Here is a 19225-nt window from a genome sequence, read left to right as displayed (position 1 = left end):
TTGTTCTTGCAGAAGCCTCCCAAAGATCCCTGCCCCTCCAGCACATGCTCTGAGATTAGTAAATAAATCTTATTCCCCTTATTCCCTAGGCATTTTTCAAACTGCTGCTTATATGTAATAACTCAGTGGGACTGTTTATAGTAAAAAAGATTAAGGGCAGAAAGTCTGTTTCCTTTTGTCCTTCCAGCTCTTCCAGAACTGAGGCCACTGATTTTTAAAGTTCCAAGTGTTACATCCCACTGATTTTTAAGAACTTGTGAAGTTAGGCCCTTCTGGTTTTCAAAGCCAAGTGTTATGAGGATTTGTCTTCCCCATGTGTCTCCCGTGCCTAGGATGCCTGGTATGCCTGATATGGGGTCTGTTGCTCTTTCCTCTCCACATCTGCAGTATCCTCCAGGGGAGAGTTCCGTGGGTCCATTTGGCTCCTGACAGCATCTCCACCTTTCCTGCCCTCTTTGATGTGGCTTCTTCTCTGTATTTACCTGTAGAGAGTTTGATCTATCAGCCTTTGGGTCATTTTCTGGGTTATTTACACTGATGTAGGTGTTACCTAGTTGAATCCATGGGATGAGTTAAGGTTATGAACCTCCTACTCTGCCATCTTCCCTGGAAGTCTCTGCAACCAATAAATATTCTGAATTTTTAAAAACAAACAATTTGAAATTATGTCTTTTTCAATTTGCATTTATTTGAATATTAACAAAGTGAATTATCTTTCATGAGTATAGGGCATTTATATTTCTTCATGGTAAACTGGCTGTATTCTTTTTCCATTTTTTAAAAAGATGTATTTATTCTAGAGAAAGAAGGATAAGGAAAGAGAATCTCAAGCAGACTCCCCACTGAGCAGGGACCCTAATGTGGGGCTCGATCTCATGATCCTGAGATGACTTGTGCTGAAATTAAGAGTCAGACACTTAAATAGCTGAGCAATCCAAGTGCCCCTTCTTTTTCCATTTTTATTACAATATTCCAGCAATCTTTTTCACACCAAAAATAGTTCAAAATCCTTTTTAGTGGCTATACCTACTTTAGTATTATTTTATACTGCTTTCTCTCACACATCCAAGACTCCTCTGTATTTAAAGATATGCCATTACCTAACAGAGCTGTGTTTTTTAAATCTTCTATACATATATGCACCAGATACCAATTATGTTACTTTTTCTCTATTTTCCCTCCTAGCATAACTTTTATTTGTCCTTCAAAATTCAGATCAAGGATCAGTTCCTTCTCTTTACCTGCACAGCAAATATTTGTGCAAGTATCTGTTATAAAACCTGTCATACATTATGTAATTAACCATTGTTCACAATGGTCTGTCTCCTCATCTGGGCTCACAGCTTCTTGAGACATGGAATCACAACTGATCTCTACATTCCTGAACAGTGCCTGACATGTAGTTAGCACTGGTTATCTTTTGACTGTATGAGTTCAAGATCATAGTAATATTAATAATGTTAACAAAGTAGTACATGCCAGACACACAAATGTCAAATTTGTACAGTAGTATTTCTTATGTTTATCATAATATAATATACAATTGAATTTTTTTTAATTTTTATTTATTTATGATAGTTACACACACACACACAGAGAGAGAGAGAGAGAGGCAGAGACATAGGCAGAGGGAGAAGCAGGCTCCATGCACCGGGAGCCCGATGTGGGATTCGATCCTGGGTCTCCAGGATCGCGCCCTGGGCCAAAGGCAGGCGCCAAACCGCTGCGCCACCCAGGGATCCCTACAATTGAATTTTGAAGTCATCTCAGATATTAAAATCTCACCAAAGAACATAGCAATAGAAGTTTTTTTTCCTGACAAAACTATGTCAAACATTTAGTTTAAAAACTTGCATTTTTCCCTTAGGAATTAAAATAACTTATTTAAATAATGCTATTGCGTATAGTTATAATCTACTATTCAAGAAAATTTGCTTATATTGGTAAAGAAAACTAAGAGAATTAAAACAAAAAAATACTCCTCAGTCATGTCTGATTTGTAATCTGAACAGTAAGCTCTTTTGTTCAAAATCTTTGTAACAATGACCAAGATTCATTTGGATTAATCTTTTATTTTGCTTTATTTCCAAAGGACATCCATTACTTTGCACTAGATAAGGGTGAATTGGCACTAGCTGAAGTGGCAAGAAAAAGAGCTAGTGATATTGATGCAGAATCAATAACCTCTGGAGTTGGTAAGAATTAATGCTGTTTTCTTTAACTACTTTTTGTTTCAATCAATACTTACTCAGTATCATTTATATTTATGTTTCTAGGACATGGCTGGTTAATTTGAATTACTTTCTTTGTAAAGAAAGTGACTTTTAAAAAAGAATTACGGCTGGTAAATAATACAATATGCATATATAAGTGGGAATTTTGGTGATATAAAAATTAATAATCACTGATTAATCACCATTTAGCAAAAAGTTAAAAGGACACCGTTCTTTTCATAAGATTTTTGAGGAAGAGTTTATTTATTTATTTTTTAATTTTTATTTATTTATGATAGTCACAGAGAGAGAGAGAGAGAGGCGCAGAGACATAGGCAGAGGGAGAAGCAGGCTCCATGCACCGGGAGCCCGATGTGGGATTCGATCCTGGGTCTCCAGGATCGCGCCCCGGGCCAAAGGCAGGCGCCAAACCGCTGCGCCACCCAGGGATCCCTGAGGAAGAGTTTATTATCATAAATGCTCTTATTAACATTAGCCAACACAGGAACTTTTATAATTACTTATACACATAAACATGTCATATCTCAAAAGAATTCTGTCCTATATCAAAGTATTTCACATGGAAAAAAAATATTTCACATGGGATTTTAGGTTTTATGGTTAATTTGTTCTCATTTAGAAGCTACTAGTCATTTTACAGCATAGTCTTCCAAAGAAGACCAATCAGAAACCTAAATTTAATCTACAGGTTCATTCAAAATTTTATATTTAAAAATTATAGTTTTAAAAACTACTGTAATATCAACATGAGCTTCCGTTTCCTAAACTTAAGTTTGTCTGATGTGACTAAATCTGGTATTACTGATCTCTGGACATCCCAATTCCCATTCTTTCTGGCTTTTACTATTCCTGGATTAGGCAAAGGATCTTCAGAATTGTAAAAGAATTCATTTCTCTGCGGAACTCCTAATAAACAAAGAAGATTTATACCTTGTAAGTTTACTTCAAATTAGTATAACAAGTCTCCCCAATGATTGATCATCTTTGTTTTTATAATGCCGTTTGCACCAAAAGGAGCAATTGTCAGCTTCTAATGATGGGGGTTTTGCATCTTAACGCTATTTAAAGTTACTAAGGGTAAAAAGGATTGTGAAAAAATTACCACAAAATTTCCTGAAAATGAAGAAAAACTCCACTTTTCACCAGAATGCTTTCCATGTGCTGTGAATGGTTTGATTAGATTACTGTAGCCAGCTGATACTTCCTAGCCAAGGACCCTTTTTGAGCCCTACTTCATTTCTAGCAAATATCTTTCTTCATTGAAACCCGGATCCTCCCCACTTTTCAGCCTTTCTTTCAGGCTTTACCCTTTGACCTTGATTACTCTCCCTTGACAAAGATACCATTCAGTAACAATAGTACCTATCAAGAGGTGAACATTCAGATGAATGTTCTACTCCACTTTTATTTTGGAAACTGGGGTAACTCCCACTCAAAATTAGAAAAGGAATTAGGAAAGAATCTCTAATTTGTTCATTGTAGTTTCTGTCTAGTTATTAAAAAAAATAAAGATTTTATTTCTTTGAGAGAGAGAGCATGAGAAAGTGAGAGATCATAAGCAGGGGACAAGGGTAGATGGAGAAGCAGACTCCCTGCTAAGCAGGGAGCCCAATGAAGAACTTGATCGTAGGACCCTGAAATCATGACCTGAGCTGAAGGCAGACGCTTAACAGACTGAGCCACCCAGGTGCCATGTCTGGTTCTTCCATACAGCCCACATTATTCTGGGGAAAGCTAATTTTCTCTCAAATTCCTTCAATTTAGTTCAAATCTACTTTCTCATACTTTTCTGAAAGCAGAAAATAATTAAGTTTTTGGCTTTCAAGAGTGTTCTTTGATGCAAGCCATCAACATAACTAAAAGCAAGAGTTGCCAAAGGAAAAGTTAAATCATAATAATCTGAACAATTTGAAAATTTTTTTAATTTTTTATTCTGGTATAACATACATACAGAAGAGCACATAAATCATAAATGTGACTCAACAGATTTTCACAAAGTAAATACATTCTCATAACCATTACCCAGACCAAGTAACATACATTACCAGGACCACACAAGCCCTCTCATATCTACCTTAAGATACTACATCCGGGCCCAACTATCTTTACTTATAACACTATAAATTAGTTTTACCATTCTTTCAAATTTTAAATAAGTGGAATATATATTATTCTTTGATATTTGGCTCCTTTCACTCAACTTTATGATGTACACATGGATCTGGTGGGTATGTGCTTAAAGTGGATTTGCTGGGACAAAGGATATATTCATATGTTCAACTTCAGTAGTGTGGGAAAAGAAAAAAATTTTCCTCTGTCCTTTAAGGTCTTTCCACCTGAACTAAAAAATTTATGTAAGACTGATTAATAGAGAAACTAACGATACACTATATGTTGGCTAATTGTATTCAAATTTTTAAAAAGATCCAAGAAAAAAAAAAAAGACTGATTAATGGAAAATGAAACAAGGTTTAACCCAGGAAAACTGAATATCTCACCAAAACAGCTGAAGCCACCAGCTTAAATACCATCTCCATCTAAAGACAAAAGAAGATTTGCAGGTAGAGGGTTAGTTATGGAGGGTACCATAAAAAGCATAGTAAACAAGACTGAGTTGTCATGCAGATTTAAATTCATGCCTTTTCCACTGGTAACAGTTTCTAGACATTTAAGGGTAATCCCCCTCTTCCTGATACCAAGGGAGACACCCTTATAAATGGAGGTTTCCCTTATACATGGAAACTTAGGTTTCATAGATCTTCTAATATCTACAGTTTCTTTAAACATACCAGCTCAGAATAATCAATATGCCAAAGAGACATTTTTTGAATCAAATTTATATATTCTTTTCTAAAAAGTTTTTATTTAAATTCCAGCTAACATACAGTGATTTAATATTAGATTTCATTCTTTTTTAAGGCTGAGTAATATTCCATTGTATGTATGTATATATGTACACATGTATACATACATACATACATACACACCCATTCATCTTCACCTATTCATCAGTTGATGAACATTTGGGTTCCTTCCATAATTTGGCTGTTGATAATGCCATTATAAGTATCGGGGTGCATGTCTCTCTTTGAAGAAGTATTTTTTTTATTCTTCAAGTAAATGTCTAGTAGTGTGATTGCTGGTAGTTCTGTGTTCAATTTTTTGAGAAATTTCCATCCTGTTTTCTAGAGTGGCTACACCAGTTTGCATTCCCACCAACCCACCAGTGCAAGAGGGTTCCCCTTTCTCCACATCCCAAAGATGCATAGCTTAGGTGGAAAAATCTGCTCCCTGACAGTAGCTATTTCCAGTTTTCCTAAGGAGCTGTAACAATTTGTCTTCTCACCAGTAGTCCATAACAGTACAGCTTGCTCCACTGGTGCATGATATCGTCTCACTGGTGCATGATATCGTCTGTCGTGCATTTTAGCCATTGTGGTGGCTAAACATTAATATTTGGCATATGTGACACACACACACATACATATATAAATATATGTTCCTAGGCTCTTTATTTCATTGGTCTCTTTGTACTTGCACAAATGTCTCAGTGTTTTTTTTTAATTGAAGTATAGTTGACACACAGCATTACATTAGTTTCAGCTGTACAGCATAGTTATACCACAAGTTTATATCCTATTTCATGTTCACAAGTGTAGCTATCCTAGGTCACCATATGCTATTCCAGTACCACTGACTAGATTCCCTATACTGTACCTTTCACCTCATGACTTCTTCATTCTGTAACTGGAAGCCTGTATCTTCCACTTCCCCTTCATTAATTTACCCATCCCCCACCCATGTCCCCTCTGGCAGCCCTCAGTTTTTCTCTATAACGGGTCTGTTTCTGCTTTTGTTTGTTTTTTTAGATTCTGTGTATTTATCTATGTCTGACTCATTTCACTTAGCATAATATCCTTAGATCCATCCATGCTGCCTCAAATAGCAAGATCTTACTCTTGTTTATGGTGGAGAGAGAGAGAGAGAGAGTGTGTGTGTGTGTGTGTGTGTGTGTGTTACATTTTCTTTATCCATTAATCTATTGATGGACTCTTGGGTTATTTCCCTATCTTGGCTATTATAAATAATGCTGCCATATATAGGGGTACATATATATTTTCAAATTAGTGTTTTCATTTTCTTTGGGTAAATACCCAGTAGTGGAATTACTGGATCATATGGTTTTTGGTTGTTTTTTTTAAAATTTTCTGAGAAACATCCACATGGCTTTCCACAGTGGTCTACCAATTTACAATAGATAAAAGTACCTTTAGCTCTACATCCTCGACAACACTTATATCTTGTCATTTTGAATAGAGCCTTTCTGACAGGTATAAAGTGGTATCTCATTGTGGTTTTGATTTTGCATATTTCTGCAAATGTTGAGCTCTGTTTCATGTACCTGTTGACCATATGTTTGTCTTTTTGGGGAAAATGTCTTCAGGTAGGTACTCTTTCAATTTTTTTAACTAGATTGGTAAGTTTTTTGGTGGTGGGTTGTACACATTTTTTTTGTACACATTCTTAATATATTTTGAATATTAACTGCTTATCAGATGGATCATTGCAAATATCTAATCCCATTCAGAAGGTTGCTTTTTGTTTTGTGGATGACTTGTTTCACTTTTCTTAGAGGAAAAAGCAGTCGCTTTTAATTTTGGTGTGGTCTCAATAGTTTATTTTTGCTTTTGTTTCCTTGCCTGAGGAGACAGGTCTAGAAGATACTGCTAAGTCTGCTGTCAAAGAAATTATTATGTTTTCTTCTAAGGTTTTATGGTTTTAGGTTAAATATTTAAGTCTTTAATCCAATTTGAGCTTTTTTTTTTGTATGGTATGAGAAAGTAGTCCAGTTTGTGTTGCATGTAGCTGTCCAGTTTTCCTAGCACCATTTGTTGAAGAGACTGTCTTTTCTCCATTGTAAATTCTGAAGATTAATTCACCTTGTAAGTGTGGGTTTATTTCTGAATTGTCTGATCTGTGTCATGGATCTATGTGTCTGTTTCTGTGTCAGTACCATACTGTTTTTGATTACTACAGCTTTATTGTGTATCTTGAAATCTGGGATTGTAATATATCTCACGATTGCTTTGCCTATTCAGGATCTTTTGTTGTTCCATACCAATATTTGATTATTCTAGTTCTGTGGGGGGAAAAGCTATTGGTATAAATAAGGGATTGCAATGAAACTACAGATTACTTTGGGTATTATGGACATTTTAACAATACTGGTTTTTCCAATCCATAATCATAGAATATCTCCATTTTTCTGTGTCTTCAATTTCTTTCATCAGCGTTTTATAGTTTTCAGAATACAAGTCTTTCACCTTGATTAAGTTTCTTCTTAGGTATTTTTTTAAGTGATATTGTGAATGGAATGGTTTTATTTTTTTTAATTTCTCTGCCACTTCATTATTAGTGTATAGAAACTCAACTCCTTTCTGTGTATTAATTTTGTGTACTGAAACTTTACTGAATTTATTTGTCATTCCTAGTGGGCTTTTGAGGCAGTTTTTAGAGTTTTCTATGTATCGTATCATATCATCTGCAAATCGTGACATTTTAACTTATTCCTTGTTAACATGAATGCCTCTGATTTCTTTTTCGTGTCTGATTGCTGTGGTTGTGACTTCCACAGTTCAGCGAAAGTGGTGAGAATGGATATCCTGGTCTTACTTGAGCTCTTAGAGGAAAAGCTCTCAGCATTTCACCATTAAATATATTAGCTGTGGATTTCTCATATATGGCTTATATTATGTGGTGTCATATTCCCTGTAAAGCCACTTTATTGAGAGCTTTTGTCAGAGATAGATGTTGAATTTTGTCAAATGCTCTTTTTTTTTTAACATCTATTGAAATGATCTTGTGATTTTTATCCTTCATTTTATTAATGTGGTTTGGCACATTGGATGGTTTGCAAATATTGAACCATCTTTGCCTTCCCGGAATAAAGCCCACTTACTTGTAATGAATGATCCTTTTAATGTCATTGAATGTTGTTTGCTGATATTTTGTGAAGGGTTTATGTATCTTTGTTCATGAGGGTTATTGGCCTACAGTTTTCTCTTTTTTTTTAGTGTCTTTGGCTTTGGTATTGAGGTATGCCAGTCTTGTAGAAGATATGTGGAAGTTTTCCTTTTTCTTCTGTTGTTTGGAATACTTTAAGGAAAATAGGTACTGTTTTTTAAAGATTTTTATTTATTTTTGTATTTCAGAGAGAGACTGAGAGAGCATAAATGGGGGGTAGGGGCAGCCCTGGTGGTGCAGCGGTTTGGCGCCGCCTGCGGCCCAGGGCGTGATCCTGGAGTTCCGGGATCGAGTCCCACGTCGGGCTCCCTGCATGGACCCTGCTTCTCCCTCTGCCTGTGTCTCTGCCTCTCTCTGTGTATCTCTCATGAATAAATGAATAAAATCTTTAAAAAAAATGGGGGGTAGGAATAGAGGGAGAGAGACAAACAGACTCCACAATGAACACAGAACCCAATGTGAGGCTCAATCCCATAAGAGTTTTTTGATTAGAGATTCAGTCCTGTTACTACTAATTGGTCTGTTCAGATTTTCTATTTCTTCTTGATCCAGTTTTGGAAGACTGTAGTTTTCTAGGAATGTATCCATTTCTTCTAGGCTGTCCAATTGGTTGATATATAATTTTTTTGTAGTAGTCTCTTTTAATCCTTTGTATTTCTATAATATTTTGTTACCTCTCCTCTTTCATTTCTGAATTTATTTACTTGGATCCTCTCTTTTTCTTCTGATGTATCTGGCTAAAAATTTATCAGTTTTGTAGATCTTTAAAAAAAAACACAGCTCTTGGTTTCACTCTTTTTTTTTTTTTTGTCTTTCCTATCTATACTTCTATTCTGATACCTGTTTTTTCCTTCCTTTTTCCTTCCTTATACTCATCTTTGGCTTTGATTGTTCTTCTTTTTCTAGATCCTTATAATTATAAGGTTACATTGTTTGAGACTTTTGTTTCTTGATGTATCTCAATATTGATATAAACTTCCCTCTTAGAACTGTTTTCACTGCATCTCAATGATTTTGAACCATTGTATTTTCATTTTATTTCCAGTGTTTGATTTCCTATTTGATTTTTTTGTGGACCAACTGTTTGCTTTGTAGCATGTTGTTTAGCATCCACATATTTGTGGATTTTGTGACTGATTTCTAGTTTCATAGTGGTGTGTTCAGAAAAGATGCATAGGATACCAATCTTCTTCTACTGATTAAGACTTATTTTGTGGCCTGCCTTCTGATCTATCCCAGAAAATGTACCATGTGCACCTGAAAAGAATGTGTATTCTGTTGCTTTTGGGTGGAATGTTCTATACATATCTGTTAAGTCCATCTGGTCTCCTTTGTTTTTTAAAGACACTTTTCTTTCTTTCTTTCTTTCTTTCTTTCTTTCTTTCTTTCTTTCTTTCTTTCTTTCTCTTTCTTTCTTTTTTTTTTTAATTTTCAGCTAGTTAACACACAGTGCAATATTAGTTTCAGGTGTAGAATGTGATGTTTCATCACTTACAATATCCAGTACTCATCACAAGTGTTTTCCTTAATATCCATCACCTGTTTAATCCCCCCACACACACACACACATCCCCTATAGTAACCATCATTTTGTTTTCCATAGTTAAGAGTTTTTCTTGTTTTGCCTCTCTTTTTCCCATTTCATTTGTTTTGTTTCTTAAATTCCACATATGAATGAAATCTTACAGTATTTGTCTTTGACTTATTTTACATACCATAATACACTTTAGCTCCATCCACATTGTTGCAAATGGCAAGACTTCATTCTTTTTGATGGCTGAGTAAAATCCCATACCTTACCACCTCTTTATCCATTCATCAGTTGATGGATATTTGGGCTCTTTCCATAATTTGGCTATTGTTGATAATGCTGCTATAAAAATTGGGGTACATGTGTCCCTTTGAATTAGTATTTTTGTATCCATTGGGTAAACCCTAGTCGTGCAATTGCTGGACAGTAGGGTAGTTCTATTTTTTTTTAGGATTTTATTTATTTGTTCATGAGAGACACACACACACACACACAGAGGCAGAGGCACAGGCAGAGGGAGAAGCAGGCTGTATGCATATGCAGGGAGCCTGATGTGGGGACTCAATCCCAGCCTCCAGCATCAGACCCTGGGCTGAAGGTGGCGCTAAACCGCTGACCAAGTTCTATTTTTAACTTTGAGTAATCTCCATATTGTTTTCCAGAGTAACTGCACCAGTCTGCATTCCCACTGTTTTAATATTGATATTCTGTCTGGATGATCTATCCTTTGATGTAAGTGGGGTATTAATTCCTTTGTATTATTGCATTGCCATCATTAACTTCCATTGTGTCTGCTAATGTTTCCTTTATGTATTAAAGTATTTCAGTATTGGGTAGATAGATAGGTACCCTCTGGTTAGACTGATCCCTTTATCATTATGAACTGCCCTTCTTTGTCTCATGCTGCAGTCTTTTTTTAAAGACTATTTTGTCTGATATAAGTATTGCCACCCTGGCTTTTTTTTTTTTTTTCTTGCTTCCATTTACATGGTACATTTTTTCCATCTCTTTACCTAAAGTCTTTGTGTGTCTTTCAGTCTCAAGTGGTTCCCTCTTAAGCAGTATATGAGTCTTTTTGTTTTTTAAATTCATTCCGTAAGCCTGTGTTTTTTGATTTGAGTATTTAGACCCTTTACATTTAGAGTAATTATTGATAGGTATGTACTTACAGACATTCTGTTTATTATTTTCTGGGTTTTGTAATTTTTCTCTTTTTGCAATTGATAACTCTCTTTAACACTCTCATTAATAAAGGGATACTTGATATTCTTAGTTTCTTGAATCTTTATTATAAGTATGGGCTTGTGGTTACCAAAAGGTTCATATATAACACCTTATGTATATAGAAGTCTGTATTAAGTTGATAGCAATTTAAGTTCAAACACATTGTAAGAGCACTTTTACTACCCTTTCCATGTTTTACATATATATGTTAGGTATCATATTTTTAAAATTCTTATTTTTCTCCTAATTATAGCCTTTGCCACATAAAGAACATTTAACATTTCCTGGAAGGCTGGTTTAGTGGTCATGACCTTTTTAAACTTGTTTGAGAAACATTTTCTCTCTCCTTTATTTTGAGTGATTACCTTGCTGGGTAGGATATACATGGCTGCAAGTTTTTCCTTTTAGGACTTTGAATATAAAACACCACATGCTTTGACTTGCAAAGTTTTTGCTGAAAAATCAGCTGTCAGCCTTGTGGAGTCCCTTGTATACAACTGTCTTCTGTTCTCTTGCTCCCTTCCAAGGGATCCATTAACCTGTCTTCATTTTTTTAAATTATTTTTTTCTTTAGCTGTTCAGATTGGATGCCTTTCATTACCATGTCTTCCAGATCACTGATCCATTCTTCTGCATCCATAAAACTATTGATTCCTTCCAGTATATTTTTCATTTCCATTACTGTATTCCATTCTGATTGGCTCTTTCTCATATTTTCTATCTCTTTGTTGAAGTTCTCAGTTCTTCCACGTTTTTCTTCATATGGTGAATATCTCTATGATCATTACTTTCAATTATTTATCAGGTATATTGCTTATCTGTTTCTTTTATTTTGGTTTCATTCTTTCACTTGGGGAGTATTTCTCTGATTCCTGATTTTTGGCCTACTTCCTGTGATTATTCCTATGAATTTTGCAGGACAGCTGCTTCTCTGAAATGTGAAGGAGTGGTCTTATGTATGATTTTACCCTTCCACTGGGTGGCAGTGTGACTGGCATGAGCGAGGAGTCATAGGACATTCCCTGCTGGGGCTGCCCTAGTGGGATGGCCATTTCATAAGTGGGCATAGGCTGGGACAGTCCCAAGATTTCCCACATAGAGGGTGTCCCAGCAGAATTGCTGAAGCAGATGCAAGCTATGGTGTCCTAGGTTGCTCTGTGCTGGGGGGCCTTTGGCAGGGTAATTGGTTCCAAAGCAAGTATGAGCCAGGAGATCCTGAAGAACTCTGAGCCAGGGTGTTCTAGGGTGCACCGTGCCTATGCCACCCTGGTGACATCGTAGAGCTGCAGCATGTACTGCCCCGGGGCCACCTTGGAATGGTGAAGGATGGTGTGAGCTAGGGGCACAGGGCTCACAGAAGTGGTAGGCCATCTAGGATACATGGACCCAATCCTATCCACACTATCAAGGTGGAGGCTTTATGTAAACCTTGGCGCTCACCAGCCTCTCTGACCCAGAGTTCCAGCAGCTCCTCCACTATTTGGTAGGGTTTTAGGGCTAGTTCCTTTATATTTTAGTCACTCTTTTAAACAACAGCTTTTTTTCTATGCCTCAGGGTGTCTGGGACTGGAGGGAGCAAGGGATCTAAAACTCACTGAGACTGCAGACTGGCTGTAATGTCCAGACCCTGGTCCACTCTGTGCCATCGAGGTTGAAGAGAACATAATAAGCTGGCACTCACCTGCCCCCTTTGACCTGGAAAGAATTCCAGCAGCTCCCACTATTTGGGAGGGTTCTAGGTCTTGTTCACTTGTATTCTAGTTACTCTTTTAAACTACAGCTTTTGTTCCATCCCATGCAACTGACAAACCTGCTTATGGTCCTCAGTACTATCCCTCCTCACTGCTGTTTGCAGCATCAGGAAAGGGTGGTCCTTTCATCATTATGTCTCTATCTTGACATTGTCTGTGTGGTTACTCTTTTGTTATGAGGAAACCGTTCTACCAGCGCTTAGTTCTTCAGGAGGAACTGCTGTGTAAACAGGTATAGATTTGGTGTGTCTGCAAAGGAAGGGGAGTTCAGGGTCTCCCTCCATCACCATCTTGGACCCGGTATCTCACTGTTTTAAGGAATTCTGGCTTAAAGTCTTTACTTATTTGTTGAAATACAATTGATACATAATATTAGTTGACGGTGTACAACATATTTATTCAACAATTATATACATTATTAAATAAGCATGATTACGGTAGTTACTGTGTCTCATACAAACTTATTACAGTATTATTCACTGTACTTCCTATATATTTTTCATGCTTGTGATTTACTTATTTTACAAATGTAAGCTTATGGTTCTTAATCTCTTTCATTTTTTTTTTTAGATTTTATTTATTTATTCATGAGAGGGGATCCCTGGGTGGCTCAGCGGTTTAGCACCTGCCTTTGGCTCAGGGCGTGATCCTGGAGTCCCGGGATCGAGTCCCACATTGGGCTCCCTGCATGGAGCCTGCTTCCCCCTCTGCCTGTGTCTCTGCCTCTCTCTCTCTCTCTCTCTCTCTCTTAAAAAGATTTTATTTATTTATTCATGAGAGACACAGAGAGAGAGAGAGAGAGAGAGAGAGAGAGAGAGGCAGAGACACAGGAAGAAGGAGAAGCAGACTCCATGCAGGGAGCCCGCAGTGGGACTCGATCCCAGGTCTCTAGGATCACGCCCTGGGCTACAGGTGGCGCTAAACTGCTGTGCCATCAGGCTGCCCTCATTTATTTTGGTTATCCCTACCCACCTCCCTGTGGCAGCTACCAATTTCTTGTATTTATGAGTCAGTTTCTTTTGTTTGTTCAGTTTTTTGTTTTTTAAATTCCACATATAAATGAAGTTATGTGGTATTTGTCTTTCTCTGTCTGACTTACTTCACTTAGCGTGATGCCCTCTAGGTCCATTTATGTTGTCTCAAATGGCAAGATTTCACTGTTTTATTATGGTTCAGTAATATTCCTTTGTGTGTGGTGTGTGATACAAACATGTATACAAACACACACACACAAATCACATTGTATTTATCCATTCATCTACTGATGACCACTTGCATTGCTTCCATATCTTAGCTATTGTAAATATTCTGCAAAAAAAGACATTTAAGTCTTTTTGAATTAGTGTTTTCACTTTCTTCAGAAAAATATTCAGGTATGTAATTATTGGGTTATATGGTATTTCCATTTTTAATTTTTTGATGAACCTCCTTACTGTTTCTCATAGTGGTGACACCAATTTACATCTTACCAACTGTACATGACTATTCTCTTTTATCCACATCCTCACCAATGCTTTTGTCTTTTTGATACTAGCCATTCTGATTGGTTTGAAGTGATATCTCATTGTGATTCTGATTTCCATTCCTCTGATTATTAGTGATGGTGGGCATCTTTTTATGTGTCTTTTGACTATATGTCTTCTTTGGAAAAATGTCTATTCAGGATCTCTACCCATTTTTTAATCAGACTATTTGGGGTTTGGGGGGATAGGTGAGTCATATAAATTCTTTATATATTTTGGGTTTTTTAAAAGATTTTATTTATTTATTCATGACAGACACAGGGAGAGAGAGAGAGAGAGAGAGAGAGAGACAGACACGGGCAGAGGGAGAAGCAGGCTCCATGCAGGGAGCCCAACGTGGGACTCGATCCCAGGTCTCTAGGATCACACCCCAGGCTGAAGACGGCGCTAAACCGCTGGGCCATCAAGGCTGCCCTCTTTATATATTTTGGATGTTAACTCCTTATCAGACATCATTTCCAAACAACTTCTCCCATTCACTAGGTTCTCTTTATGTTCTGTTGTTGGTTTCCTACGCGATGCAAAAGCTTTTTAATTTGATATAATCTCCATTGTTTATTTTTGCTTTGGTTTGCCTTGCTTGGGGAGAAAAAAATTCCAGAAAAATATTGCTAAGGCTGATGTCAAAGACATGACTATATTTTCCTTGGGAAGTTTTATGGTTTCAAGTCTCATATTTAGGTCTTTCATCCATTTTGAGCTAATTTTTTGTGTATGGTGTGATAAACTGGTCTATCTTCCTAGCACCATTTATTGAAGAGATGGTGTTTTCCTCATTATATATTCTTGCCTCCATTGTCAAAGATTAGTTAACCACAGGAGTGAGCATTTATTTCTGGGCTCTCTATTGCCATGGATCTACATGTCTGGTTTTGTATAAGTACCATACTGTTTTGATTACTATAGCCTTAGAATAATTTGAAATCTGGGATTGTGATACCTCCAGCTTGATTCTCCTTTCTGAAGATTACTTTGGCAACTTTGAGGTCTTTTGTGGTTCTATACAGATTTTAGGATTATTTGTTCTAGTTCTAAGAAAATATTGGTAATTTGATTAGAATTTGACTGAATCTGTAGATTGCTTTGGATACTATGGACATTTTAACAATATTGATTCTTGCAATCCATGAGCATGGTGTTTTTCCATTTATTTATGTCACTGTCGATTTCTTTCATCAGCGTTTTATAATTTTCATAGTACAAGTCTTTTAACCTCCTTAGTTAAGTTTATTTGTCCATATTTTATTTTTTGCTGAAATTTTAAATGGGATTATCTTCTTAATTTCTCTGATAGCTCTTTATTGGTGTATAGAAATGCAACATATTTTTTGGATATTGATTTCATAACCAGGCACTTTCCTAAATTCATTTTTTCTAATAATTTTTTGGTGGAGTTTTTATGGTTTTCTATATAATGTCAGCTATAAATAGAATTTTACTTCTTCCTTACCAATTTGGATGCCTTTTACTTCCTTTTCTTGTCTGATTGCTGCGGCTATGAATTCCAGTACTATGCTGAATAAAAGAAGTGGGAATGGATATGCTTGTCTTGTTCCTGATCCTAGAGGTAATTTCACTGTTGAGTTTGAGTTAGCTGCGGCTTTTTCACATACGGGCTTTATTATGTGGTGGTATAGTCCTTCTGTACACACTTTGTGAAAAGCTTTTATCATGAGTGGATGTTGCATTGTGTCAAACACTTTTTCGCATCTTTTGAGATAAGATTATCATATGTTTTTTAATCCTATTAATGAAGTTTATCACATTGGTTGGTTTATGAATAATGAACCACTCTTGCATCCCTGGGATAAATGCCACTTGATCATGGCAAATGATTCTCTTAAAGTTTTTAAATTCATCTTATTATATTTGTTAAAGATTTTTACATCTATATACAACAGAGTATTGGTTTGAAATGTTCTTTTTCTTTTTCTTTGTAGTATCTTTGTTTAGTTTTGGTATCAGGGTAATGCTTGTCCTGTAGGATAAATTTGGAAGTTTTCCTTCCTCTTCTATGTTTTGGAAAAGTTTAAGAATAGGCATTAATTCTTCTTAAATATTTGGTAGAATTCTCTGTGAAGCTGTCTGGTTCTGGACTTTGGTTTGTTGGGAGTTTTGTCATTATTGATTTAATTCCATCACTAGTAATCAGTCTGTTCAAATTTTGTTTGTTCCTAAGTGGATTGGGGAAGATTATGTATTTCTACAAATTTACCCATTTCTTCTAGTTTGTCCAATTTGTTGGCATGTAATTTTTCATAATATCCTCTTACAATCCTTTATATTTCTGTGGCGTCAGTTACATTTTCTCCATTTCTGATTTTGAGTCCTCTTTTTCTTGATGAATCTGGCTAAGGGTTTATCAATTCTGTTGATACTTTCAACGAATCTGTTCCTGGCTTAATTGATGTTTTCTATTGTTTTATAGACTATTTCATTTACTTCTGCTCTCATCTTTATTATTTCCTTCTTTCTACTAGCTTTAGATTTTGTTCTTTTTCTAGCTCTTTTACATATAAAGTTAGGTTTTCTGAAATTTTTGTTTCTTGTGGTAGGCCTGTATCACTATTAAGTTCCCTCTTTAGAACAGCTTTTGCTGAATCCCAAAGATTTTGAACTGATGTGTTTTCATTTTTTAAAATTTCTTCTTTGATTTTTTTGATGACTGTTTTGTAGCATGTTGTCAATCTTATATTTATTTAGACTTGTGGCCTAACTTGTGATCTATCCTTGAAAATGTTCTGTGTGCACTCGAAAAGTATGTATATTCTATTATTTTTGGATGAAATGTTCCATATGTATCTAAGTCTACCTGGTCTAATGTGTCATTCAACGTCAGTATTTCCTTGTTGATTTTCTATCTGAATAATCTATCCTTTGATATAAGTGGGGTATTAAAGTTCCTTACCGTATTACTGTCAATATTTTTCATTATGTCTGTTTACATTTCCTTTATGTGTCTATATATTCCAATGTTGGGTGCATAGATATATATAACTTCTATCCTCTTGTTGGGTTGTTCTCTTTATCATTATGAAATAACCCTTGTTTCATGCTGAAGTTTTTTAAAAGTCTGACTTTTCTGATATAAGTATTGCTACAGGTTTTTTGTTTCTGTTTCCATCTGCATGGTATGTTTTCTCTCCCTTCACTTTCTGTATGTGTCATTAGGTCTGAAGTGAGTCTCTTATAGGCAGCACATAGATGAGTCTTTTTTTTTTTTTAATCCATTCAGTCACCCTATGTCTTTTGGAGTGTTTAGTCCATTTAATTTAGAGTAATTAACTAATAGGAACATACTTACTGCCATTTTATTACTTGTTTTCTGGTTATTCTTGTAGTTCTCTGTAGTTCTCTGTTCCTTCTTCTCTTGTGATTTCATGGCTTTGTGTAGTGTTATGCTAAGCTTTGTTTTTTGTGTATTAGAGATTTTTTTTTGTATTAGAGGTTTTTGATACATGGTTACCATTAGGTTCATATTTAACATTATGTACACAGCAGTCTATATTAAGTTGATGTTGTGTAAGTCAAAACACATTCTAAAAGCACTAAATTTTTATTCCTCCCTGCATGTTTTATGTATATGATGTCATATTTTATATTATTTGTTATGTATCCCTTGATCGGTTTTTGTAGATATATTTTATTTTACTTACTGCTTTTGTGTTTTAACCTCCATCCTGGTTTTATAATAGATCTTCTATTACCTCTACTATGTGTTTACTTTTACCCATGAATTTTTTTTCCTTTACAGTTTTCTTATTTCTAGTTTGGCCTTTTCTTTCCACCCAAAGAATTCCTTTTAACATTTTTTGTAAGTCTAACTCTCTGGGTTTGTTTCTGTGTATTAGAAAATCAGATACGTTTCCTGGTCTTGAAAATAGTGGCCTTGTGTAGGGGAGGTCCTGTGGTGCTCCATAGTGCAATCCCCACTGGTCACCAGAACCAGGCACTCCAGGGGTGTCTGCTCTGTAGCCACATGCACCCTGCTGTTGTCACTGAACCATGTTTGCCTTCAGACCAGCCTGCTGCCGTGACCCACTTTGCCTGCTATGGGTGCACCAGACGGGTTTGGTCTCTGTGCTGTCGAGAGGGATGTCTGAGGCCACCGTGGGCTCGGAGGTGAGTAGGGTCAGCAGCCAAGCTGTCTGTAATCAGCCACTGCACAGCTGTAGCTACACTGAACGGCAGAACTGGCTGTCTGCATGGCCAACCGAGAGGCTTTTAGTGGAGGGCAGGGTGAGCAGTCAGACTAAATATCTGCAGTTAGCCTCTGCCACAGTTGCAACAAGCACCTAGGCTTTATACCATGTAGCCAAAAGGGCTTGGCTGTTGGATCTGCTGGCACACTGGGGTGTGGGGTTTTCTTACACGCTTGCCAGGGCAGGTGCTGGCCCCGCGGAGCTCCTTGCAAGATGTGAGAGAGCAGGAGCCACTCTGGAGGGATGCGGGTGAGGTAGGCAGGTCCGGGTGGAACACAGGTGGGCATGCTGGTGCTGGCAGGGTGGCTGGAGAGGGTTACCACCGGTTCCCACAAGTGTCCAGCTAGTCTGGGGGAGAGGAAGAGAAAGGACACCTGTCAGCACTTCTGCTCCTGTACAAATATCCTAAAGAGTCCTTCCCTTTCACTGCATGTTCTGAGATTAGTAAGTAAATCTTTTTGTATGCTCACTTTTCAAACAGCTGTGTGTCTCTGGCCAGGTTATTATGTTCACTCTTTAAGGGTGGGGACTGAGTTTACTGCCATCCTTCAGCCTTCCCAAAGTTAAGCCCACTGATTTTTAAAGCACCCAGATTTACAGTGCACTCATTTTAAAAGCTCCCGAAGTTAAGCCTCACTGGTTTTTAAAGTTAGATGTTACGGAGACTTGTCTTCCCAGTGCCTGGAGCCTGACATTGGGTCTGATCCTCTCCCTTCTCCCCACTTTTAGTGTTCGG

At 36.7% G+C, this 19225-nt stretch overlaps 1 protein-coding gene across 1 annotated transcript in view; it reads left to right on the top strand.

The window, feature by feature from the left end:
- Positions 1 to 19225, top strand: part of WDPCP (WD repeat containing planar cell polarity effector) — a 346888-nt gene that overhangs the window by 196842 nt on the left and 130821 nt on the right. The window contains exon 14 of the mRNA XM_055329451.1: positions 2093 to 2195. Within this exon, the coding sequence (XP_055185426.1) occupies positions 2093 to 2195 (103 nt within the window). The remainder of the gene's footprint in view (positions 1 to 2092; positions 2196 to 19225) is intronic.

Source organism: Nyctereutes procyonoides, unplaced genomic scaffold, assembly GCF_905146905.1.
Source record: "Nyctereutes procyonoides isolate TBG_1078 unplaced genomic scaffold, NYPRO_anot_genome, whole genome shotgun sequence".
Classification (NCBI taxonomy): domain Eukaryota; kingdom Metazoa; phylum Chordata; class Mammalia; order Carnivora; family Canidae; genus Nyctereutes; species Nyctereutes procyonoides.
The sequence above is the reverse complement of the archived record's forward strand: the minus strand, read 5'-3'. Positions and strand labels throughout refer to the sequence as shown.